Here is a 26,986-nt window from a genome sequence, read left to right as displayed (position 1 = left end):
AAAAGCAGCCATTAGCAACTAAAGGGACTGGAAAAAGCCCTAAAAGCTGCCCTGCTCTCGCCTCTGTCACCACCTTCATTCTCCTGTGTAGCCAAGTGCTGCACAGAGAAATGTGGAATGATAAGGAGAGACAAGGGAGCACAAAACAGGATAATAAAAGAAACCACTCTCAACAATTCACCCTCATTGGCATTTACAGGAACCTGCTAAATCAGAAGTGGGGGAAAAAAGGTGTTACAAAGAACACAGAGTGGTGCCCAAGCATTTCCACAGCCCTTGTGATCCTGGTCAGGCTCCTTAGGGCCATGGAAGTGGTCTGGTGAAAACCACAGGCAGGGCTCCTCTTATTCCAGGAGTCTAATAGCAGCACCAGCCTTGAAAACAATGCCTTTTTCATCCCCAGGCTGCTGTATGAGTCACAGCACTAATTAACATTAATTACTACCATAACTTTAGGGGAACCTGCAGGGTCCAAATGGGATCAGGGCCTCCTTTTGCAGAGCTCCACGGCCACACGGAACACTCACCAAGTTCCCTTAAATTGTCCTCCCCAAGTTGCTGTGAAAGACATCTCAAACTGCAGAGAGGGCCAAAGAGGGGCAATGTCATCTCCTCCTAGCTCCTTCCCAAGGGGGGGAACTCCAAGACAGTGTGTCATATCTCTACATAAAAGACTGCAAACTGTGACCTCTAATGACAGCTCTACTTGTTGCTACTCCTTCACTTTAGTAAGGAATGAACATATCTTCAGCTATTTTCCTTCTGCTTTATTACAGTTTATTACCTTTTATCAAGTAACTATGGACTTTGAATCAGCAAAGCTGCACAATTGGAGCTGTGGCAAACCAAAAATTCAGGCAACCTCCAAAACCCACTCAACCCACTACTTCCTCCGGCTGGTTACTCAGGATTAGTGACACCTCAGGGACAGAGTGGCACTTCTCCAGACTCCCAGCATGCCTGCCAGGGTTCATGTGCCAGCACATACCTCGGGAGCAATCCTGATGAGGAGGAGGATGTTCTGGAAGTGGTACCCGTCGCTCACTTGCAGCAGAGCCGCGTCCTGCTGGCTGTCGGAGCCGTCGTGGGCGTAGCGCAGCCGCCCTCCTGCCAAGTCACCCAGGGGCAAGGTGGCAGGGTCCCCAGGGGCCCCAAGCAGCCTGCCGTGCCTTGGGGGCTCCAGGACCATCAGCACCACGTCCTGAGGGTTGTCACTGTCCCCCACGCCGAGCACCAGCTCTGATATGGTCCTGGTTTGCCCCCTGCCGATGAGGAGGGGCTCGTTCCTGAACACGAACGGTGCCTAGAACACAAAAGCAGCTCTGAGGTGTCTTCTGAGCCTGGGAGGCTGGATCATGATCAAAGGGTGGAATTAAAAGTTTGGGGATAAGGACATCAGCTCACTTCATCCCTGGAAATCTCCTATTTCTTAGCAGCAGAGAATCGCTCTCCACACCTTTTCCCCCAATGGGCAGATCTAAGAATATTTAGCATTTAAACTGAATTAGTCCCTTTAAAAGAAGATTCTCATGCCACATTTGGCTTAGGAAAGGCAAAAACTTGGGACATTTATATAGCAAGCACCTGACTCTAGCTGATCCTCATGAGCCTTTTGAGACGACAGCAAAACCGGGTGTCTTCATCATCAGTATTTATTTCATTTCCAACACTCCCCACAGCCATACTCAACTTATACCAAAAACCTGCTAGAGGCCATATTTCTGCTGGTTTAAATTAGTTCTCCAGTTCTTTGTCATCAAGAAAAGTTTCAATCTGCAGTGTCTATTGATCCCAACAAACACCATTTGCCATGGGTAATGCACTGCCTTGGGAGGGAGGCGTTCCCACAGAGACAAAGGCAAAGCCCTGAGAACATCCACCAGGGAACCCCCTCACCTGTGCACAGCTTCCCAGGGTTATTAGGGAACAGCAGTCAGAATTCCTATCATTAAACCTCACTTATGTATTCTGGGGCAGTGACTGCAGCTCTTACTTAGGTGAACGTCCTACTGAGGCAAACAAGAGATTAGGCTGAGCCAAGATCTCAGCACCAGCCAGAATCAATATAAACACTGCAGGATCAAAACCCACAGTTTGTCTTATTCTAAAGGACAAACTAGAGCACTTCTAATTTCCAGAAGTTATGGGAATGACTACTATGGAATATAAATTACCCATGGGGAGGGTGGAGGCTGAGCCAGGCTTGTAGGCAGGAAGGAGCCAGCACTAGAACAGTTCTGTCAAGTCATTTGGTGCCCCTCTTAGGATGTAAATGGGCCTTAAGAGTAGCAGATTCTCTTTTGCATTTTAGGGTGTCTATTTGTAAGAATATGCCAAGTAGTCACAACTCCTGACAGAGCTTTCCACACTGGAAAAAGCTCAGTGTAAGCTGCTAAGCCCCCCTGGAAACCTGGAACTTGTTCAGGTGCCTGTACCCTCCCTGGGGTGAGACCCATAGATTGTGCCACAGACTTTAAATAAAAACAATACAGGAGACACTTGGCAGTACCATCACCTTGCCCAGAAGTGGTGAGAAGTTTAAGAGACACACTTTAACTAGCTCATGCTGATTTAATTCCCAGCTGTCCAAGAACAGAGCACTGAACCTGAGTGTCAAAGCTCTCCTGCTGTCAGGATCAATCCTGGCCCATTTGGCCTGCAGCAAGAGGCTGAACTGGAGCATCAGCAGATCCAGAGGACGATTGGAGCAGTAGGGATTCCTCAGCCCTTACTGATAATTGCTCTGTGATTGCACAGCTGCCACTCCCTGCACAAGCAAAACGACACAGGCCAACCTCTCCAGTCAATTCCCCAAGTTCTTTTCCTCCATGTGACTCCTGGCTGCTGCCCTAAGGGAGAGCTGAGCCAAATTTGCCTGATCTGAACCTCTGCTCAAGTTCTGCCCAGCTCCTCTGTTACCCCTGCAAGAAACCAGGGCTTCAAATGGTACCAAATTTGGGGTTGTTTCCAGGCTTTCTTACCTGTGTTGAGAATGCTTGAATGTTGATCACCTCAAGGTGGGAGAATGACTCTTGGTCACTGACCTTCAAGGAAAACTGTCCTTTCCTAAACAGGTCCCCAGCAAGCCAAAATACAGGATAATATAAATTAATGAAGTACTCTTCCAGGACTCAGCAATGATAAGCACATTACATATTCAGCAAAAGTGACTGGCTCAGTGACAGAAGCTTTAGCTCAAGTTTCCTTCAATTACATTTTTATAGTATTTTTTCCTGAAGATTCACAACAGTCACAACAGACAATAAAGCACCTTTAGCATTGTGATAATATACCCTCATCTTCCTTTGAGTAACATCAGATGGCATCCCCAAGATAAAGTGCCAATTCTAAATGCTGCTAAAGAAAAACCTCACTTCTCTGGCTTCAGGACTTGCCAGGAATTTTCCTTCCCATTGACTTTTCAATGATGCCACCCCAAACACCTTGAAGTTTAAAGTAACAGTATAAATAATAAATAGAGTAATATATGGTAATAAAGCAGCTTTGTTTCTCAAGACAAGATGCTGACATTTCATGGTGACTACCAGGTAGACTAAAAAAAAAAAAAAGCAGGATACAGGAAATACAGGAACGTATGCCTGAAGTCTGGTGAACACCAGCTAACCCTTGGCATCAGGACACCCTGAAAGTCTTCTTCAGATCTGATTTAGATGGAAGACACCCCTGATTTATACAGCCAGAAATTTAGAACAGTTCCACCCATGTCACTCTGGAGCCAAGGCTTTATGGTGATGCAAATCAAGTGTGAGATTTGGCAGGGTGGCTGGCTTATTGCCTGGCTGCAGAAAAAATCTGCTTCCCTGCAACACCCTCACAGTGCAAGCTTTGCCAGCTACTAATCACCACTAATTATTCCAGGGTACTAACAGAGCTCTCACTGGAGGCAAACAAGGAATGGCTGAAGGCAAACTATGCCAGGGAGCACAGCAATGACATCACTTGAGCATCTTCCTAACAATGTCAACAAACTGTGGTAACAATCAGATTAATATGCCAGTTTTAGCTCTCAGCTGAGTGCCCTGAAGATGGGACATATTCCTGCACCCCAAAAGCACAGAAGGTTTGGGATTGGGTCACAGTGAGCTCTTCCACCACGAGCTGAGAAGTTTTGCAGCACCAGTTACACTACGGTACAGTGTAAGAAGCTGCAAGTCGATTTAGCAGCAGTGGGAAGTGTGCCTCCCCGTAGGAATGCTTCCAAGGGAAAAGGAAATACCCGTTCTCAAGATACAGCAATTTTTTTGTGAGGCAAGAGCTCAGTAAAGAAGCCTCCCCCGAGTCACCTGGGCTCCTGTGTGCCGTGCACGAAGCGGACCCTCCTGTCCCGCACGTCCGCGCAGCTGAAGCGCCGGCCGGGGCTCAGCGGCACCTCCCGCCCGGCCTGCAGCATCACCAGCCGGCCGGTGGAGGGAATGCTGTCCACCTGGAACTGCGCCTGGCCCCAGGAACTGGCCGGATCACAGCCCAGCAGGGCCGGGTCTAGGGGCTGCACCCCGCCAATGCCCACCGTCAGGGTGCTGCTCACACGGGAGCCCCGGGGATGCCTGCTGCCTGAAGGGAAAGGAGGGAGAGGTGTTACTGCAGGGACCACCACGGGCTGTGCTGACATCATGCCTGTCAGCACTGGTTTTTGGGTGGCCTGTTCATTCCTGACTCAGGTGAACTGCAATCCATCCCAATCTCCACCACGACTTGGGCAAATCACTTCCCACCTTGATTTCCCCATCACAGAACTGAAAGCCAGCTGCAGACAGACTAGTAAATCTTCATTAAGAATAAAGAATGGATAAGTAACCACTCAACTTGATTCAGAAAGGGATTTCCCCCAAGACATTTTGACACTGGCTTTACACTGATGATAAATGGCACTGTCTCTTGAGAGGCACTCACCTTCTTCACACTCTCTGGTCTGTAGATTGCCATAGAAACCCTGGCCACAGGCAGAAACACAGATCTTATTCTTCAGAAACGTGCTGCGGTCACAGAGGTGGCACAGGCTGCCACTGTCACACTCCAGGCATCCAGGAGGACAAGCTGCATGGGATGGAAAGCACAACCCCACTGAGACAAAACCAGTCTCAGTCTCAAAACCAGCACATCCACTGGCACACAGAGCTGTCCCCAGGCTCAGAGCAGAAACACAACTATGTGTGTCTTACCTACCTGACAAAAAGAGTCAAGATAGCGGGCAAAGAGCTATGATAAAAGTTGGCAAGCAGTTCCTTCCTCATTTGCCCACTGTGCCTGCACCAAGCTCATGGTGCTCACCTGTGCACTGGCGCTGTGCCTCGTCTGCGTGGTATCCCTGCCCACATTTGGGAACACAGGCACTGCCCAGGAGGAAGAACGGGGCTGGGCAGAGGCTGCACTCATCTGCTTGGTGGCACCGAAGGCAGGGCTGGTCACACCCTGAAGAGACACAGGCAAAGAGCTCAGCCTGGCAGCTCTTGGAAGACAAGCAGGGGAACATGTTGAAGGGAATGCTCCATGAAAACTCACTCTGGCACGTGTCTGATTCCTGGTAGAAAGCTGGAGGGCACTGTTCCACACAAGCTCCTTCGTGGAGAACATGGCCTTCCATGCACTGCAGGCAGTCAGTCCTCTGGGGACCTTTGCAGGCGTTACAGCTCCAGTCACACTCTGGAAGAAAACAGAAATCAGTTCAGGGCAGTCCTTTCTGGGGGGCTCACCCTGCACAAGGGCTTAGCACTTGGGGTCTACAAGCTGTGGACTTATTTCCATCATGGAACACTCTGCTGGGGAGTTCTGGAAATCTTTCAAGTCATGTGTCTTTTAAATCCCTCCAAACTGCTGTTTCTGCAGCCATCTAGTGATGCAGGATTTAGTAAGACAGAGAGACAGGTAAGTACAGGAGGCCAGATAAGTCCCTGGAAAGAGACTTAGCCTGGCAAGCTCACTCCTTATCAGCTGACCCGTGACTAAATGAATTGCTGGACCTGACCCCTGAAAACTTTGCTGGCTCAGTTACAAAATCATTTACAAGAGAGCGATTTGCAATCATCTTGTTCCACTGAAAGGCTCAAGTATGTGACAGCAGGCTGCCCGAAAAGCAAAAAAAAACCTGCAGAAACCTCGCAAACAACCTGTCACTGAACAATTTTCCCCTTCCTGCGCCCTTTTTAAAGCAGGCCACCTGCACAGCTCTCGCTGCCATCTAATGGATTCTTAGCCAAGGCCACTTGCATTTATTCCTTTTTCTCTTTCCTTTTTTTTTTCCCTTGAAACCAGCAAGGCATTTTTCACCTTTGCAAGTGTTGGTGGAAAAGTCCAGGTAATACTGCTGAGCACAGCTGTTGTACTGGCACTCCCCAAAGAGCAGGACCTTGGCTGCATCTCTGCACGACGTGCAGCCGGTGGCCGAGTCGCAGCTCCGGCACTGGCTGCTGCAAGCTGTGGGAACACAAGATAAAACAGGCTCATTCCTCATGCTGGTTACCCTGCAGCCTTCTACCCCTCTTGTCCTCTGTGGACACTCCAGGGTTTTTGCTTGTTTTGCTCCTTTTCACAACCTCCAAAGTGTAAAGAGCCTCGTTCCATTTGGAGTAGGCTGGAATGTTCCCTCACACTGCTTCTTACTTTCCTCTGGACAGGTCAGGGTAAAACATGGACTCTGAATCCAAATCCCCAAATAAGAGCTTTCCCTGCCTCTGTTTTTTTTTTTTTAATTTCCTTTTTCATACAACTGAAACACAAATTTGGAGAGCAGAGTAGACTGCTGTGATCCTTGGTGGGACCAAAGGCCCATTTAATTTCACTTAACGTTTGTACCTTTTTATCTGCGCACAGTGTGAAATTCTGGAGCTGCAGGGAGCAAAAAAGATGCCAGGAAAAAAAATTAATTCAGGGATTTACTGAATCTAGGATCAAAGTCCAGAGGTTCAGAATATTTCAACTCACCTCTTTGATGTCCAGGAACTAAACTTTGCAGGAGGCTGTACTAACAGTTTGGGTGATAAATACTGACATGTTCATTCAAAGCACAGTTTTATAACCAAAAAACCTCCAAAGTAAATGTGAAAATTTACCCATGTTGCTCTCCCTGAAGCAGGAACACAGTGTTTTTCAAAACAGTTCTCTAAAAAATGTCACAGAACGTCTGCATTTTATTGATGTACAAATGATTTCTAGCAAAATGTTTACCTAAAGAATCAAGTAGCTGCTTTTAGGTGCTCTGGTGCCACTCTGATTTTTCTTCACTTAAGAACACTACATGAAAAAAATATTTTTTTCAAGTGCTCCAAAGAACCAACTATTAAAAATACAGTAAAACATTCTACATGGGGTCTAAATCCACGGGAATCTGGCTACCCATGGAGGCATGCCAGAAGAGTAAGCAAAAACTGTATCTGGAAGCAAACCTGTCTGCTTGTTTTATCAGCACGACTCCCTATCTGCATTTTTAAGCCTGTTAAGCTTCTCACTGTTCCTGGGCCAGGATGTCATTGAGTTTAAAAATATCTCCCAGGGCCCATACGTGCACTCAGCATCTCTCTGAACCTCATTCCAACCCTGAGTTCCTCAAAAGTGCAAAGAGACTAAAATAAACGTTGAAAAGGGACCAGATTTTCTCAGCCTGGCAGCCAACCTCCGATTAAACAATCTTCATTCCCTCCAAGTGGCAGTTTCCCAGCAGCCTGGGACAATTTGTATCTCCCTGGCTTATCAGCAGCACTTGAAAAGGCACAAGTGACACTTGGAATGACAAAAATCCAACACACTTGGCCTTGAACCCCCTGCTCCAAGGATTACAAACACTTCTTAAAAAGCCATTTGCAATAAGGAGATTAGAGTAGCTAAATTGGCTTGCAAAAAAAAAATCTATTTGAGCCCCTGAACCAAATTCAGGAAGGGTGCAGGCCTCATGAACATTCCCAGTCTAGGTTGATATCCTGAGGCAGAAGCTATCAACAGGAAAGCTTTCATTAGAAAGGGACATGTTAATTAGGAAGGGAGATATTTTGGTGCAGCAAGCAAGAAGAGAATCCCTACTGCTGGAGTAAACTGAGTATTTTATTGAGCTTGTAAGAAACCAGCCAGAACATTTTTTTAATTCCTATTTTTTATTACTTCCCCCTTTTTTTGTTATTATTATTGAATGCCCTTTTTCATTTTTTTTCCACAACAGAAGAATGGTACAAGTCCTTCCAGCTATTTCCTTGAACTTACGTAAGGTGTCTCCATTTCTGCTGATCAGATGGAAATAATAGTTTCAGGAGAACCATCTATTTCAACAACAGGCAGGTAAAGCTGACAACCACTTCAGTTTCCTCCTACAGGACCTCATCAGCGACAAAATTGGGTCTAGGTAGGATGACACTGATACCTGGACTCAGTGCAACAGAGTTATTTTATCATAAACTGGGAGAATTTAAATCAGAGTAATGCAGGACTTCACTAATCTGAACCTGAGTGTTCAGGTTCACAGTGACCAAACCACATCAGCAGTCACTCACTTTTAGGTATGTGTATTATAGTGGGACAATTCAAGCAGGGCTTTTTCCAGTTTTTGTATCTTTAGGCCATATAATTTTGAATTTTAGAACATCAAGCTAAATAATTTTTGAGAGGAATAACCCAGGGTCGGAGTGAACACAAAATAATACAGGAAAAGAGAGGCCCTGAGAGAGGGACAAAGGATAGCAATAGTGGGATAAAACATAGCCTAACACCAGATCAATTCCACCAGATCATTAGGATCAGCTCAGGTCTGTGTCTGCCAAACTATGCCTTGATTCTCCTGGGGTTTCCCATGAGAAGAAATGGACATAAAAGCTCCAGTGCAGCTTCCATGGCATGTACTGGCAGGCAGTGCAGTGGGGAGGGCGTTTGCCTTAGTAAGGACTCATTAAAACTGGTCTCAACTTGCCAAGTTTTCATCAAGCCAGAATCCATCACAGGGAAACCTACACAAATGCTCCTGAAGATTTTTACAGCAGGACACAAAGCCTCTTGTCTTTTGAGATCAATAACAAAACTGCAACTGTTTTGAAATTTCAACCCTGCTCTAGGCTCTGCTCCTGAGGCAGCTCATCACCTCTGTCAACTCACATCACGTTTTTAGGCACCTGAACCCTTTTTTTTCCAGGCCACAGCCATGGTGAGCAAAGAAGCAAGAAAAGCCAGGTTGGAAAATGCACTGTGGGAAGGAGAGGGGGCTGGGGGAGAGGCACTCACGTCTGCAGGTGTTGCTGTCATCCCTGTAGTAGCCCAGGGAGCAGAGTGGAGCACACGCACCCATGTGGGACAGCACCAGGCCGGCACTGCAGGACGAGCAGGACAAGGGACCCTCGCCAGTGCAGCTCTTACAGGAAGGATGGCACCCTGCAGGGACAGCAAAAATAAGGCTCTGGTCAAGGAAAAACAGGTCTCAGGGCAAGTGTCACAGGCTTCAGCAGAAACACTCTGAGACTCGCAGCAGGGGTGGTGAGCACCAGAAGTTCCTGCCAAGTCTAAGCCCTCAGGGGTGCACAGTGCCCCCCACCCAAGAAAGGATCCTTTCCTTTCCTTCTTTTTACCCTCTTCTCTTCAGCCTTCCCTTCTTAAGAAAAACCCTTGCAGGATGTGTCCAGGACCTGTCTAACAGAGAAGAGTGAAAAAAGGGCTAGCGCATACCTCCCTCTCATGCTTTCTCCCAGCTAGCTTCAGGTTAGATCCTCTTTGTCTGTGCAGGAACCATCTAGTGCTTTTCTGACAGCTCCATACTTCCCTGAAGATTCACATCCATCCCTTCAGCAGGAATTACACTGATGAAGACCAGACTACCTCCATGCACCCTCTCCACATTTCCCTCATGACTTTTCAGGCTCATTTCTTAGTCTGACCAAAGGGATTTAAAATATCACTGGGGCTGAGGCCAATGTACCCTATTACTTTCTCCAGAGAGGTTACATACAAAATGAATAATCTGTTTTGCTTCTTGACAGGCCTTTATTTAAAGATTGATACCATCATTACACTTATCATGATAGGTGTAAAATTAATCATGAGAAAGAGTGGGACAAAGGGATCAGAAGCTGTGCTGGGGATCTTAAAAGGCAGAACAAAATATCCTACAGGCTGTGACACAGTCTGAAAAATGCACAACTCCTTTTAAATCAAACCTTCAAACCAAAGGGAAGAAATGTTATCCCTAGGCTTACACTGCCAGGAAGGCAAAACCTCTCTCTCTCTCTCTCAGAGGCCTTTCTAATCAAGTGACACAGAGTATGTTTCATAGCTCTGAGATCTCATTTGTCAAAACTAGGTAAATAAACACACAATAAAAAAATAAGCTCCCAGAATGCTGGAGAGAAGCTTTGAAATATTACCCACCCTCAACTAGATTAGGAAATGCCACTTCCTGCAAAAGGAGCATCTCCATTGTGCTGAATTTCTGCTCTTGGTTCTTTTCTCTCAAACTGAAGTGCAATACCCTCTGCTCAGCTTGGAGCTTTACTACTTCTTGTCAGGCTCAGAACAAGAAAAAGAATCTGCTTCCTTCTAAGAGCCCAGGGAGTAGAAAGCAGCTCAGACAATGACTGGAACATGAAGCCACATCAACAACAACAAGTGGAGGAGATGCAGGCACATGTCAGAAAATGAAATGTGCCCTGGGTGCTGCATCCATTGCACCAGCCTAGAAAGCTGAATGGAATTGGCTTTCTGTTTTGGGAACTGCTACAAGCCATCACCTTCAGGGCCATTATTGCAGCAAGACAAGCCTCAGCAAGAGACCTTAGGCTGCAAAACATCCTGAAAAAACTCCTACAGCACAAAACCAGAACTGCTCCAGCGCAGTGTCCTGCCAGCTGGACAAAGCCTCTCCACTAGACAGGAGCCACTTGATGGGACTCCTCCCGGGGGTGCAGGCAGCTGCCCGAGGTTTCTGCAGGAGGCACTCACGTTTGCAGGCTCCATGCTCGGTGTAGTGTCCCGGGGGGCAGTCGGGCAGGCAGCGATCCCCCAGCAGCAGGTGCCGCCCGTGCTGGCACTTGAGGCACACGCTGCCGCTGTCCCGCAGGTCGGCCACGCACCGCTGGCACAGGGGGTGGCAGTCTGGAGGGAACAAGGGACACTGAGCATGGAGGGACAGCACAGAGCATGCGTGAGAACTGCAGGAGGGCAGCAGGGATGGAACTTGGAGAGCAAATCCCCCTACCCAAAACTCCCGCATCCCTTCCTCTTGCCTCATCCTCATCTTGTGCTCTTCCTGAGCACCACAGCATTTTCACTTTCCCTCTGCACCCCTCCTGCCCCATTGAAGCATCCTCTTTCCATCCTTAAGTGAGCTTGGGAAAGTTTTGCACAAAGCCAGCTCAAAGGCCTCTGCTTCCCAAGCCCCTTCTCTGATTCTGAGTGCCTCTGCCTAAGGTTCCTCTTTAGCCCCACTGGAGGCCTCGGGCACCCATCTCCCTCTGCTCCCACCATGGCAAAACGAGGAGCAGGACCTGTACAGCTTCATGACCTTCTGTAGTTCCTGCTGCTCCCATTTTCCCACACAAATGAGACACCCACACCCTGAAACAGCCACAGCAGCCCTCCAAGCCAGGCCAAGAGTGGCATCAGAGTGCCTCAAAACCTTTTCCTTTTTCCATTTCTCCCCAGCAGAACGCAAGCGTTTCCTGACCTCTGCCTGAACTTAGGTGCTTCACAAGGTTTGACAACAAGGCTTTTGTGTGCACAAAGGTGCAGTGTAAGGCAACCTGGAAGCCAAATTAATCCTCATTATGGTAATCGAGAAAATTGTAAAGGAAATGACGACTGTCTTGAAAGATATGTAACAATGAGGCTTGATTGGAGTGCCTGGCTTCTTGTCAGATTTCTGCTGCAGGTTCACCTTTCTGTCTTTTGTCTCCTGTGACAGCACTACTACAGATTGTCAGGCAATCTAGATTTACAAGCTGAGCACAGGCTCACATGGGAGCCTGGAGGAATTCTGCATCCATAGCTGCAGGAGCCTGGCCCCAGCTGACATCTCCTGCATGTCACACACAGGAGATTCTCACCCCACACTGCTGCAAAAGCCCAGAAGCAGCTCAGAAACTGATCCAGCCCTGACTGCAGGCAGGGATCCAAGCTTCTTACAGAGCTGCCTCCTTCAGGTCCTGCTTTTACAGGGTGCAGAACCCATGAAGTTTCTGCCCCGTGCTCTCAGCCTTGGAGCTGGGAAATGGCCAGCCAGAGTTGGGGTACAGAGGTGGAGTCCCTGGAGCCAGGGAGAAAGGACCACATGCAGCCCACCTTAGGGAGCAAGGACTGAGAGATCATCCCAAAGGCCCTGAGTACCTGTGATTTGTATGGGCTGGAGGTGGGGTGATGAGGTTTATGTACTTATAACCAATAAAATTACCAAAAATCCAATTAGTTTTTTGTACTTCTACATTTACCTGGTAATATGTTGACTCTCCTTACTGCTAAAATAATACTCCTCCAGTTGAATCTCTTGCTGGAGCCAGTAGTCTCTAATAAAGACCTTTGGCAGGGTATAATGAGTAACAAATCTGCTCAAAAGGTTTCATACACAGAGCATAAAAATGAGGCTGAGAAAATGCAGGGTATCCACACAGTCAGTATCTGCAGCAAAAACCTAGCTTCTCACAAACTAACACTTAAAAATCCAAGTATCTACAAAACTCAGTGCTGCTGCAGCAGAGTTTTCCCTTCACAAGACTCTATTTTCACTCCAGTGAGTGGCAAGAGTTTTCTCAGTTACTGTTTTAGGATGAATCAGCCCCATAACTCTCTTGTTCCTTTGCAAGCCTGGAGATCAAAGCACACACAGCACCAACAAAAAACCCAGGGCTGCCACTCGTGGTGAATTTCAGGGACATTGGGGAGTGAGTGAGAGAGCGAGGGAAGAACTGAAGGGCTTTGTTTAGGGAGAGATGATTTCACTTTTTCACAGCAGGCTCCCTTTGAAGCCAGGACTAACAGAAGGGGGATGTTTTCCTTGTGCTTCTCAGTCATCCCCCAGCCTTACTTGTTTCCTGCTTCTGCCTTCTCCCTGTCAGTCCTGCCTCCAGCTCAGCCAGCGAGCACAGCCTGCAGAATTTGGGTTTTCTGGAGCCTTCACATCCCCAGCTGGCTGCAGGTCAGTGCCACACTAGTTAGTTAATTTCCTTAGACCCCTTCCAACTGAATTCTTAGGAATTCTGTCACCCCTTTACTGGTAGTCCCAATGCCTCCCTCCCCATCTTTCTGAGACTGCTGACTTTCCTCCCACTCTCCAAGCAAAATGTTTTCCTGCTCCCTTTCCAGCTGGCTCTGATTTCTCTCTTCCTCACCTCTATGCAAAAATAACCCCCATCACTGATCTTCCTATGAAGTTACTTCCATTGCAAAGCAGAATGGAAGTACTTACATGGATTTCCAGAGTTACTTGACTTCCACAACCTCTTTAGCTTTCTCTTAGCAAATAAAGCAAGAAAAATGTGCCCTTCCTATATGGAAATTATCTGTTACAGGTTGTTCTAAGACAAAAGAGGCTGTTGGGGAGACAAAACCATCTCTGAAGTGTTTGTGAATGCTCACAAAGGAAACCAGTGGCATTTCTGCCTCTCAGCTCCACCACTTGCTAAGCATATATTGTTTAAACACAGCACCCCTCTTAGGGGCTCTCGAGGAAAGTATTTCCTGACGCAAGTTTTGTGCTGTGCTCTAAGATGAGACTTGAGGTTTACAACAGAGCATGACTTAAAATCAGCACTGAAAACACCACACACTTTATAGTCACCTCAATGGGCAAAAAAGCCTCTGGTCTTACAGTAACTCCAGAAAGCAAGTCAGTGTGTTTGGTTTAGAAGGATATGCAACACTGACCAGGATTTTTGGCTTGCTTTGGTTGTTGGAATGTTTTTCTTGTCTCTCTTTTCCAAGACCTGAGAGGGAATCTGTCATTGAAAGAAGCCAAGTGAATTCTTGATGAAGTGCAACCAGGTTTGCAGGGATCTGCCTGCTTTGGGAGAGCTTCCCCAGGCAGTGTGAGGTGGGAGACCCAGCTGGAAGGTCCCTGGCACAAAGAAGCCCAGACCAAAGCAGTTTTCCCTCCTCTGGCAGCTCAGCTGCTGGCTCTGTAGGAGGCTGTAGAGCAGTGAGGGAGTGGAGCTGAGCCCCTCTTGCTCCAGCTCTCTGTGATGATATCAGTGTCTCTCTAAACGGACAGCAACAGCTCATTAATTTTACAAGGAGCTGAGGATATTTCTTGTTGTCAGAGTGTCCCTTCTGGAATTTTAAGAGCAAGGCAGCAAAGCTTGTTACAGGCCTCCTCCTGAGCGAGCTGTTCTGGTTTAGCTTTGAAGGTTTTCCCAACTGCACACAGGCTAAGAAAGCAAGGGCCTGAGGAACACAGGGAGTGGGAGCTCCCTTGCAGCTGGAGTTAAAACCAGACTGAAAGGGATTCTCTATCAGTTGGGGTGCTCAGTTTTCTTCCACACCAGTCCCTCTGCATTTGTCTAACTGCCCTTCCATGCAGTCAGGAAAAGTCAGGAAAAATCAGGGAAGCTTCCCGATCAACAGGGAAACCTCAAATCAGAAAAGCAAGGGCAGGACAAGGCTTTCACCAGTGATTGGGATTTTTAGAGTGCTTATTGCAAAGTTTCCTGAAGCTGAGGTCAAGCTGAACAAGAGGGAGAGGGACATCTGGGAACTGGGAAAACAAACACCACAGAAGCTGTGAGATCCAACGGGGAATGGCTCAAGTCTCAAGCACATTCCTGTACATTTGGGCTATAAAGTGAAATTAATCAATTGAGCACTCTCAGGGGAGAGTTGGCACAAATTCTGTGTGCCCAAAACAGAGCTTAGGGACTCATTGATTTTCTGAAAGTTGAGGACATTTTATCTTTCCTCTGCTTAAATGTGAAATGCTTATTTGATTAACTGCTGAAAACAAGACCTTTTTTTTGTTCCTATTAACAAGGCAAATGTTCCAATCCTCATTCAGGTAACATGCACAATAACACCATTAATTCCCAGGCAATCGTTTGGAGTGACAGTTGCTTTTCTCCAGCCTCTGTGAAAGATTTCCCCCTCCAGGTCCATAAAGGATGGCAGATGACTGATGCACAGCAGGCCCTATAAGCCATAACACAATTCTGCCTGCAGGGTGGGGAATTAAAGATAAATGGGAAGATAATTGTAAGAATATATTGCTTTGGGAGGTGAAGGAAAAAGCTTTGTTAGATTCCGTTGCAAATCATATCTTATGAGGGTGTCAGGAGTTTTAATGTGCTCTTTTATGGGACAGCTGCTCTTTAACTGGTAATTAATAACTTGCAAGGGCAAATTCAGCATTTCAATCAGTGTTCAATGAGAAGAATGAGTGAAACTTAACAACCTGGATGTGGAGCACTTTACCTCCAGGAGAACTGGCCACAAACCTCTTTTGCTTAAACACCAGACATAAATTTAGCACAAAGAGCAACACACTTCAGACTGCAGATCCTGGGCCAAAGCACAGCTTTTTGGTCAAGGTGAAAAACCTCAGTTATGTTGCTCTGCAAGGGTTCTCACAGCTTCTGTGGGACAAGGAAACACCTGGACACTGAGGGTCCCATGCCACAAGGAATGCCCTCCACACTGCTTTCAGTTCCTGGGACATCTCCCTGATGATCACTGGGATTGGGGAGCAGGAGAACTGGTCCATGACACCAAAGAAAGGGATAATTAAAGAATAAACCCTCCTCAGAAAGAGTGCTGACTGATGATAAATGGTACTAAGGTTTTCCCAACGCAATTCACAGGGGAAGGCCACTTTTCCACAGGACTTCTTTCATAGGAAGCATAATGCAAATTAACGGGGAAATAAGGTGGAAGAATTAAAATGCACAGCGCTCTCACATGCCAGGACATTAGTTAGTACCACTGTATCCCCCAAAATTGTAGAGGACAGAGACACCTCTTTACACTGAAATGCTGAATTATTTCCAGTTTGCAGTTATCTGGCTCTATCTTGATTCCCCAACCTGAATTCCTAAGGAGCTGTACAGTACTTTTAGGATATTTTCCTACTCCTCACACACCTTCTTTCCCTGTTCTTTTTGTCCCTGCAGACAAAACAGTCACTGTTGTTTAAAAGGGAGATGAAAAGATGGTTCATAGAATTAAGCTGTTGAGAGCAAAGAAACAAGTCTTTCATTAAAAAACATACAGGACATAGATGTTCAGCAAAGAGAAGGCTCTGTGAAGGGAAATCATATTAAACTGAGAACAATAGCCTCTCAATGGATATATTTATTACTCCTAATGCATTTTTCCCTTTTCTTAGGATTCCTTATCTCATTTGGAACTGTTCAGCCTGGATTAAGCCTCACACACCGTAGCTTTTTCTGATAAAGAAAAAAAAAAAAAAAGGCTTGATAAAGCTTAGAAATGGTTGGAGCTGTTCCCAGGATATGTTTATACGTGTCTGTGGGACGGATTAAAAGCGATATTTCTTTTTAAACAGATAAATGCAATCAGTGGTTTCAGAAGATTGGCTTAAGTGCAGGCAGTGAGCACCCACACAGCACAATCCCCATCCAGAAATCCTATTACCTCCCAAAAATGCACACAGCAACTCTTGCTGTGCCAGCTTTTCTTTAGGGCCCCATCAACTGCTTCTTTGGATCGCAAATTCCAACTTAGCTCCTTTTCCTGAAGCTCTGAGCAGCACCCAAGCAGCTTTGCTGGCAGTGTGAAGCAGCAGTTAATGGCACAGACAGCTCATGCCCCAGAAGCTGTCCTGACTCACCCACACAGTAGCCCACCAGGTTGAGGTACTGCTCCTCCTTGCAGCCTGTCCTGCACTTGCCACCATCCAGAGTGGCATGGGGGTGGCAGGTTGAGCATTCCCAGTCAGAGGGGCCATGGCATGTCTTGCAGGATGGGTGACAGGCTGAGGGAGAGAATCAACACTCCTGGTTAGGCTCCTGGTGCACCCTCTCCCCTCCCTTCCCAAAAACCAGCTCCCACCATCATTTACGCCCACAAAACATGGGCACAAAGTGGTCTCATGGCACCAGGGACTGCAGGGTTGTGGCTTGGAAGGCTCATTTTGAATAAACAAGGTGAGGAAATGGGTTGTCAGTGATTTGTTCCCTGCATTAATCAAGGTATAGATCTAGACACAATATAAAAGAGAGAGAGATAGGTTGGCCCTGTTATTCCTCCCTCCAGCATACGCTTGTGCATATAAAAAACCAGAGTGGGATGCCCAGGGGAGATAAATTAAACTTCTCTTGGGACTCTGTCAACATCATTGTGGAGCTTGATATGCATGAGAGGAAAACCGGGGAATGGTTTTTCCACCAAGCCCTCCCAAACTGAAACCTCTGAAGCAGGAATGCCCTGCCAGCTCATTAGCCACTTCTGTCTGCCAAAAGCTCAACAAAGACATGGCAGAGAAAGTGGCTTAAGAGCACTCAGAAATATTTCATGGGCTGCTTTTGTATCCTCCCAGCTTTAATGACAGATGTCAGATTTCCATGCTACAGAGCTGAGGGAGATAAAAATACTACGGCTACCAGTCAGTAAAAAATTCTTAAAAACTACTTTCAAAGCTCTTTAGGAATGAAAGGACACAGCTTGCAAGATGGCACTTTCCTGACACTGAAATTTTGTTTCTAAGACATTTTTATAAACCTGAAGCAGCGTAAAGCAGCACTCAGCAGTTACCTCAGCTCTAAGGTGGCAGTGCACACCTCAGAACTGATGAATCTTTACAATGGCCTGCCAAATAAATCTATTTATAGAGTTGTTCCTTGGTTGAATAAATTGAATAAATAGAGCAATGGACTTTTTAGGAAAGGTTTTTCTCTCTAAATCTGAGACATTGCCAAATAAAAGCATTTTATTTTTTTGGTGTTGTCCATTAAAGAGTTTTTTTCCACAGCACACAAGCTAGGAACACCACCCTGAAATCAAGCACAAAATATCTTCAGGGAAACAGTCCTGAGGAGCAAAACATAGTGCAATTTATGATTCCAAGTGCGTGTCTGTTGCCCTGGTTTTTTGGATTTTCTAAGCCTTCTGATGTTTACATTCTTGAAATGAACTTTCTCACACACTTTATGTAAATAACTTATTGTTTTGCATTCTTTTATGGAGAAGAAATTTGATAGACTGCGGGTTTGTCCAGTGCCATTGGAGAGGTGGCGCTGTCATCCCCCAACCCACTGTCACTTTTAGAAATCTATAAATGTTGGAGTCAGAAATTAAACTTCCCTCTTTTTAACCTTGGAGAGCTGCGTGTCCACGTTGTTTTATTTCATGTGCTATGAAATAGCATGTGCTACACACATCTCTCTCCCATTAGGAGGAGATTCCATTCCCTGAAATTGGACTGAAAATACCTAAACACCCTCAGAGAAATTACAGCCTCTGTAATTGCAGGTGCACTCACGGGAGCAGCGGTTCCTGTGGCTGAAGAGCCCCTCAGGACACGAGGGGAGGCATCTGCCCAACAGCAGCACGCGAGGAGCCGGGCAAGCCGTGCAGTCCTGGGAGGAATTCCCCACGCAGCCTGCACAGGAGGAGTGGCACTCTGCAGCACAGGGAGACACAAGAACACACAGAAAGCCACGTTAATTCTGCCTTATTTTGCTCCTTACTGCCTCAAAATATGCTTGGGAGAGGTAGGAAGGAGTGCAAAGTAGAGAGCAGTTCCTGAAGATAAGGGGCATGCAGAGACAGCTGCAGATTTAATATCTCTTTGCACCCACACAGTTCATTGCTGAAATGCAAAGCTGAGCTGCCCAACACCATGTGATGCTCTTGTCCTCCCTGGAAGAGCTCTGGGGTTCTGCAAACTCACCGGCTGCTGAAGTCACCTTCTGTTATCACCCTGCAGCCACTCCAGGCAGGGTTTCCTATCTCTGCACAATTATCATCCATTCTGGAGCAAACACCCACAGAGGTGGACTGACCACCTGAAACAAACACTCACCACAAGGATGGCCCAGCAAGAAGGAGGAGTGCAGTTAAAAACTGCATTTCTTTCCTGGAACTGGCCCTAAACCGATCTATCTTCAGCTAAGCCATCTGATTAAATAAATACATAAACTCACTAGCCAAAAACCTTATACTTATTAGAGTGGCTGGAGGCCACAGGTTCCACTGTATGAGTTGAACGCAGACCTCTGGACTCTGGGGAGACAAGACACAGGGCTGGACAGAGGAAATTAAATTAAATAAAGTAATTTATACAACTACACAGGGCTGGACAGAGGAAATTAAATGAAATAAAGTAATTTATACAATTACACTTAGCTGGCAGCCAGGGAGATCTTTAGGGTTCCCTTCCAACCCAGGCCATTCTATGACTCTACAAAACCAGTATTTTGCCTACATATGAACATGCTTCTGTTCTGCACAATGTTGTGGGTTTGCTTTTCAAAGCACTATAAAACAAAAAAACCCTGGATTTTAAATTATGTCCACTTTTACAGATAGTTTTTTTCCTAACAGGAAGAAATAGCCACCTGTAGAGTTGTTACTATTGTTATTACTACTACTTTACTTCAGTCACTATCTCTCTGACTGGTGGGATACCACACACATCCCCAGTGTACATCCCATTACTCCCTTTTCCAAACTCCAGCCTTCATGGAAAAGCTTCCTAGTTGGTATTTCAGGAGAGTGGCTGAAATGGCAGCTGTCCTGCAGGGCATGTAGCAGAAGAGCTTCCTCAAAAGAAAAGACTGCTGTGGGATGTCTTGACCTGCTCCAAGGGCTAAGAAGGAGAAAGCTCAGTCTTTTTTCAAAAGGATTTAAGGGTTGATCCTGCTTCAAAGTAAGTCAGTGCTAAAAATCACATACTCAGCTTCAATGGAAAGGAGCTGAGCTGTGCAGGCTTGAACAGAGGCATTCAAAAAGAAAGTACCTGAGTCTTTTAGTCAGGAGTCTTATGTAGATTACATTTTCCCTCAAAAGCACTAGGATGTGTCATTTTGAAAGTTACAGAGTTTAAACACTCATGGCAGGCACGAGGCAAGCACAGGGCTGTACAAATCAAATGCTCTACAAGCTCCCCCATAACACCCAAACCCCAGGGCTCTGACCAGCTCTTCTCACCTCTGCAGACTCCTGTGCTGTCCACATGGAAATGGGATGGGCAGAGGGGGAGGCAAAGGCCATGGAGAGCTCCTTCCCCAGGCAGGTGAGGCTGCAGGACATCCTGGGGTTCCCGGCACTGCAGGCACTGCGCGGTCCCCGGGCCGGTGCAGGAGCGGCAGGATGGGTGGCAACCTGGGCACAGGGGGACAGAGCCATCAGAGCCACAGCTTTCCCAGGGAGAAGGACAATGGACAGCTTCCCAGAGACCCAAGAGACCAGTCTCAGCAGCATGTGGTGCTGCTCTCTACAACAGAACAGGGACTTAAGAAAAATACTTTGACATTGTTCTCCCCCGCCCCCAAGGAGCAGCTCTTTTCCTGAGTAAAGCTGGTGAACAAAAAAAAAACTGCAGCCCTGGGCCACAGACAGCCAATTCTCCTTTAATTTCTGGAACTGCAACAGTGAGTTCAATCTCATTAGGAGGGACAGCAAGAAATGACAGGAGAAAAGCCCTTTGTGTGAAATTCACAATTCACACAAAACAGAAATTCACCTTTCCAATTTTTGCTTTTCCCACTACTGCAAAGATGACCTCCATCTTTGCAAATCTGCCAGATGTGTGTGGAATTTCATACTAGGTATATATGGAATTTCATACCAGGTATATGTGGAATTTCACCCACCTCTTAAGTCGTGTTGAGAAAAACCTGGGAGCAATGTACATTTATTTCAGCAATGTACACAGAGAAGGGAAAAAAAAAAAGTCCCAGAAATTACTAAATCCTGGGGATGTGAAATCAGAAAGTATGTGGGAAAATTCACTTTTTTCAAAGCAGAAAACAATCAGCAGGAAAGGCAGGAATTAAGCATTGACTGGTTCAGCACAGGATACAGGAAAAACAAAACCTGGTTTACAGCAGCTGGGGAACTTATCCCAAGCGCAGAGCTTACCCTTGCAGATGTTGTGATCCTGGTAAAAGCCCTCTCCACAGCTTTCCAGGCACTGGCCCTGGCGCAGGGCCAGAGGGAAGGAACAGGAGGTGCAGTGAGTGGCCAGAGGTCCCTGGCACGTGGAGCATGAAGCGTGACAAGCTGACAGAGAAACAGAGAACACAGAGCTGAAACATCCCATTTCTACTCCTTCAGAGTGGCGCTGCTGCTGACTACAGCCTTCTCCAGCTGTGGAAAACTCCCAGCTGGAGCCAGACTCAGCTAGGTGAACTAATGAGAGCAGAAGTGCCCATGTATTAATAAGTACTACCAGTAATTACTCTGGCTCACACGATGTTTTGGATGTGTACCTCAGCATGTTTGGCAAGGAAGAGAGGTTATTTGAGACAATCCATCACAAGTGAACGAAAGAAAACAACAAAAAAAGTCAAATTCCCTGTCCGCACTCCCATTTCTGTGCCCTCAAAATTCCTTCCCCACGACTGAGGAAGAGCAGACAACACAAGGGGGGTGCCCTGAGAGCTTAGGAAAGGGCAAAAATACCCCTCTTACCTGTGCACCTTCCAGTGCTGCTCAGGAAATGTCCGTGTGGGCACTGTGGGAGGCACTTCCCCTGGTGCAGCAGCTTCCCTGCAGCACAGCTCACACACCTGCCTGCCTCTGGAGAGCATCTCTCACAGAACTGGCCACAAGCTGCCACGAGAAGAAGAACAGCAGAGCCATCAGCCTCTCCCCATGGATGGAAAGCACCCCATAAATTTTCACAAGCAGCAGTTACCAGACTGTTCAGAAAGGAAGCGGGGGGAAAAGGTGATTTCAAAAAATGGTAATTTCCCCCCTCCACCTTCTCTTCAAAGTGGGAAAATGCAGCTTAACTCAAGCATGATAATTTTTCTTATCAATTCCTGTGGTCCATATTACCCCAGGCAATCAGCTCTGAAGTGAACTGACCTGTTGTCCATGGAACTCTGGCTTTCCTAAGGCAATATGATGCTGGAGTTTTAGAAGAGTCAGGCATTTTACTTAACCAATTTCTGTTTCTTTTCACTAGACAAAGCAGCTCTCCAGCTGGGTATCAAAATGCATGGTTTTTGGTGAAAGATCTGACTCCCAGAGGCTTCAAGGAACAGCTATGGGGTTTTGAGAAACCACTGGCAATAAGAACCAAACCTAAGTTAAATTTCCTTTTCAGCTTAAATTATTTTCAGCTGTAAGATTTCAAGCCTGCACACTTAAAACATAAGTGAATAAAGCTGCCTGGTACAGACACTGACCAAAATGAAGGGGAACCTGGTCCTTGAGAATAAGCACAAATACCAACAATTTTGCCACCACGTTCCAGCTTTTAAGCTCTCTCTATCAAGCTGTAGCCCAGACACACCTGTGTGAGCCACACGCCTGAAGCCAAACAAGCCCTGACTGACCATGGACAGTCCTCCCAGCAGCTGGAGGTTGCTGCCAACAGCAATCCAGATTAGACTAGAATCCATGTAGCAAATGCCAGATTCCTTATTTGAGATCTTTTTTCTCCCTTTCAGGATCTCTTTGACTTATGTCTTTTAATCCCCTCTAGCCACCTCTTCCCCCTTTTTCCCAGCAAACCTTCCCATTTCCCAAGGCACATCTGCTGTGCAGGTATTAGTTACTGTGATGCTGAATTATAATTAAATTTACAGAAAGCTGCTAGCAAAAGCCATTTTTCTTTCCACAGACAAATGGATTTGTCAAGCCCTCAGAAACAGCCCAGTTTTTCAAGCTGTTCAGCAAGGAAAAACCCCTCAAACCTTTCAGCATCTGATTAGTGTAAATGAATTAATAATCTCACAAACAAACAGCAGCTTCCCTCATCCCCTATGAATGCTCAGGGTGCAGCTGGCTTGTCAGACATGAATAAACCCCCAGCTGCTGCACAGCAAAATGAAATATTGATTGCTGCTTGTGCAGAGCACTCCTCTCACAGGTATTTACCAGTGCAGACACCATCCTTTGGGAAGAACCCCTGGGCACAGCTGGCCAGGCAGAGCCCAGCTTGGAGCACGTGTGATGGGTCCCTGCAGGACAGGCAGTGGCTCTCAGCAGCTCCCCAGCACGAGGAGCAGGACTCATGGCAGGCTGCAGGGGAGAAAAGTGCAGGATTAGCCGACAACCTCCTTCCAAGCAGCTCCTTACAGCCCAGGGCCTGCACCACTGCACTTCTTCTCAGGTGTGCTCAGGCTTTCACTGCTACAGAAGATGAAAAATAACCAACACAACCCACTGCTGCTCTTAGGTTGGAATCTTTCATCCAAGCCATCCCAGCAGGACAACTCCAAGCTGCGTTTTGCATGTTTTGGAATGTGGCAGCAGCACAGACCAGACAAGATGGTGTAGCTGTTCCCACCCCAGGAGGAGTGCTGGAACACTCTAAAGTCCCTGGAGCACAAAGGGAAACAGGAAGAGATCCCATCAGAGGCTCCTTAAAACTCAGATGCTCGGGGTGGCTGCTGACAGTAACCAAGCTCCAGGCACAAACACAGAATTGTGCTGCAGTCAAGGTTTGGCAGAAAGAAAAACAAGCCAGCCTGCTTCTAGAAACAACTCCTCCTGTCCTTCCAGGTGCAGAAGGAACTGACTTATGAGGAAACCTCACGTGCTCAGCCTGAGTAATTCCTGGGGAAAATATGGGACACAGACTCCTATCAAATCCTCTGCTACCAGTATTACAGGAACGGTGCAAATTACAGTTCTTGTAGCTGTTAAGGTTGGTTTTTCTTTTCCTCAATTACACCCAACTATGTTCCAATGCTTGTGCTCCCAGTCCGTGGCAGGTAGGAGAAAAGGGAACTTCTTGATGTTTGCCCTGCCAACACTGCCCTGAGTGTTGCAGCCACCCAAGAAAAACTCATGTGTGAGCAGCATCAGTGCAATGCAGGGACCTGCAGGCACAGCAGCTCATCCACAGCACTGAGAGCGCATTATACACTAGTCGTATGGCAGAGAGGGGCACAGCATCCCATCCCAGGGGATTTCCCTGCTGCCCTAGGCAGGGGAGAGCTATCAGCTCCATCTCACACAGAGGAAACTGAACACTTGGGGTTAGAACAGGGAGTGTTCAGGGGGCAAGACACAGGACATTTGAGCTCGTGCCCTTGGTCCATGGGCATTCTGGATGCTCCTTCTCCACACTTCCACCCTGGTTTATTTTCCCTTTCCTTGTCCTGATTAGCTGCTTGCTCTCCTCCTTCTCACCCTCCTGCATCTTCTTTCCCTCCACCTCCTTCCTGATCTTTCCGGAATGCTGTGGCTCCTTGCCTTCCTGAGCACCCCAATGTGAGAGGTGTCTCAAAAGGACCCTGGGCATCCTGTACTGGGTAGGATCCTCCCCTCACAATCCCAAGACACCAAACACCAACCATCCCATCCCAAGGCAGAGCTTGAGCACAGTTTCCTGCTCCAGTCGATAATTTCCCTTGCTGATACAAAACCTGCATCTCATTCCAGCTTGGATGATTTCTCAAAGTTGACTGCAGAGTACGAGTTCATGCTGTAAATTTCTAAGCAGTGAAATGTCCTCACTTCACCTTCCAGACCTGTGTTGCTCCTCTCTGAGCTCACTCTAACTTTCAACATGTTTTTTTAAGAGTGGGTGCCAGGACTTGGATCCTTTAATTGCAGACTTCCACTGCACAGCTGGGACCCCTGCCTGTTAACCTGCCTCAGTATGTCAGCACATCTGAACATTCACAGTCATTTGCAAAGTTCTCAATTCCTCCCTAGAGGTGCTGCTCCTTTCCAGGAGACACTTTTCCCTGCTGGCAGCCTGGCTGTGTTTTTAAACAGTTACCAGTTGGCTCTTGCTGGCCCTTGGCAAAGCCCTGTGAGGGGGTGAGGCTGTGGCACAGGTTGCCCAGAGAAGCTGTGGCTGCCCCATCCCTGGAAGTGTTTAAGGCCAGATTGGATGGAGCTCTGAACAACCTGGGATAGAGAAAAGTGTCCACAGCAGAGGAGTTGGAACACAATAATCTTTACAGTCTCTTCCAACCCAAACCATTCTGTGATTCCCTGATTCTGTGATTACACACCCTAACTCCAGAATCCCTGGCTCCCTCAGCACTGGATCCCTGCCAGGCTCAGCAGCTGCTCCTCACCCAAGCAGCCAGGCACCAGCTCCACAGAAAGAACGGGAGAAATGGAAGCATTCCATGAGCCACTGTCAGCTCAAACATCTTTGCCTGCAGCAACCAAGTGGCCGTGTGAAAATAAACAACAGAAGTGACTGCACAGCCAGGAAGCTAATTCCACCCCCCTGGCTATTCCCAGTTGGGATTTGTAGGGGATTCTTTTGTTGCTCACCAACTTCTGCAAACACCTGAAACCCTCCAAGGTCTGACCACAGCAGCAGGGCAATGCCAGTGGTATTCCAGTAAGAACACAGAAGGCACTGCTGGGCTTTGGGGTCCCATGGATCTGTGCCACCTCTGCCCTGCACTCCTCTCTGGGAGCTGGGCAAGCTCAGCTCAGCTGTGCTGGATCCTGGAGGATCCTCCACAGCCCAGGGACAGCAGGAAAAAGGAACATGTAGGCAGCAGGAATCCAAGTGCTTTGCTCCAGAGCGAGCAGGGTCTGTTAGTGTCAAGTTACACACTTCAACATTGGCATTTTGGGAGATGAAAGCAGGTACACTCCAGTTCTGCCTGGGCTTTTGAATAATCCTGAAAACATAAATAATTAAGTAAGAAAAATGCAGTGAGAGCATTGAACACTGTGAGTCCTTCGAGCCCTTCCATTCTACCATGCTAACATAGTTTATTCTTGCTTCTCTTTGCTTTGCCTTTGGTGAGGGAGTTCTGTTTCTGCCAAGGGAGAACCCACCACTCTGCCTGACACAAACTCAACCATGAACTTTAAATCCACTGCTACATAACTGAACTTATTACCTTTTATTCTCAATTCTACTTTCTCTTAATGGTTTTAATTCTTCACAAAAGCAAGTGGAGGGATGGGGGCAGGAAACAACCCCAGTGCAGGATTCAAATAGGGCAGAGATCAAACAACTGTAATCAAAAATTCAAAAGAGACTCAATTAAACCAGCTGTTATAAAACATGAACAAAAGGAAAGGCTAATTCACTGTGTTTTTCTACAATGCAGACAACAGTGTTCCAACAAGCGGCTAGAGCAAGAAACCTGGTGTTAAGTCTCTTTCAAGTCCAGAGCAAATTCCTCAAGAGGGAGTTTACTGGAGCTACAGCAATTAACACAGTCTAGTTCATCCTTTCTGTGCTTTTGGAACATGCTTATTGTAGATGTTAAAACCATTATGAGGAAAATCTTTTGGAGCAGTCTGAGGCCCATCTTGACAATCTGATTAGAGATTCGCAGCAATAAAGAGGATACAAGGAAAAGATTGAATGGCCATTTTTTTACAGACAGCATCTGAAACTTAAGACTTTCTCCACTGGTTGGACTTTATGCAGAAAATGCAGCCAGGCAGAACTAAAGCAAATTGGTTCAATTCCCTTGAGGAAAGAGGAACAAATTTTCCCAGCAACATTCAGCCACAAGCATGCGTGACTGCAAATTTGGATGGAGTGTACAATCAGTAATCTACAAACCAGCAATAAAATGAAACATTAGCCTTTCCCTACCCCTTCAGCAGTGCATGGACACTGCCAATTAAACCACCACCAGCAGGTGGAAAGGAAATGATAAAATAAAACCAAATGAAGGAGAAGATTATTTGATACTTAAGCCTACAAATTCTTTTGGACTGGGTCTCTCTTGTCTGTTTATACATCCACAATGATGCCCTGGGCTGTAGTGGCTGCTGGAGGACAGAGGTTTTTCAGACTTTCACAACCTGAAACAAGTAGTCAGCTCTTCAAGGGAAGCCACTTCAGAAAAGGAAGCTGGACTAACCCTCTAAAGTGCTTTGCCCTGAAATGTGCCAGAAGCCCTCAGCCTGTATTTAATTCTGAGAAGAGGGTTAGCTCCAAAGAAATTAA

General features: G+C 46.8%; 1 protein-coding gene across 1 annotated transcript in view; it reads right to left on the bottom strand.

The window, feature by feature from the left end:
- Positions 1 to 26,986, bottom strand: part of FRAS1 (Fraser extracellular matrix complex subunit 1) — a 105,145-nt gene that overhangs the window by 31,543 nt on the left and 46,616 nt on the right. Inside the window, exons 16-30 of the mRNA XM_066548866.1 lie at positions 22,972 to 23,115; positions 21,556 to 21,696; positions 21,004 to 21,144; positions 20,071 to 20,244; positions 18,401 to 18,541; positions 16,751 to 16,894; positions 10,924 to 11,076; positions 9,217 to 9,363; positions 6,286 to 6,432; positions 5,521 to 5,661; positions 5,290 to 5,430; positions 4,908 to 5,055; positions 4,305 to 4,565; positions 2,982 to 3,066; positions 989 to 1,303 (exon numbers count right to left, since the gene is read on the bottom strand). Coding sequence (XP_066404963.1) covers positions 989 to 1,303; positions 2,982 to 3,066; positions 4,305 to 4,565; positions 4,908 to 5,055; positions 5,290 to 5,430; positions 5,521 to 5,661; positions 6,286 to 6,432; positions 9,217 to 9,363; positions 10,924 to 11,076; positions 16,751 to 16,894; positions 18,401 to 18,541; positions 20,071 to 20,244; positions 21,004 to 21,144; positions 21,556 to 21,696; positions 22,972 to 23,115 — 2,423 coding nt within the window. The remainder of the gene's footprint in view (positions 1 to 988; positions 1,304 to 2,981; positions 3,067 to 4,304; positions 4,566 to 4,907; positions 5,056 to 5,289; positions 5,431 to 5,520; positions 5,662 to 6,285; positions 6,433 to 9,216; positions 9,364 to 10,923; positions 11,077 to 16,750; positions 16,895 to 18,400; positions 18,542 to 20,070; positions 20,245 to 21,003; positions 21,145 to 21,555; positions 21,697 to 22,971; positions 23,116 to 26,986) is intronic.

Source organism: Molothrus aeneus, chromosome 4, assembly GCF_037042795.1.
Source record: "Molothrus aeneus isolate 106 chromosome 4, BPBGC_Maene_1.0, whole genome shotgun sequence".
Lineage (NCBI taxonomy): Eukaryota > Metazoa > Chordata > Aves > Passeriformes > Icteridae > Molothrus > Molothrus aeneus.
This window is presented reverse-complemented; position numbering and strand designations above follow the sequence as displayed.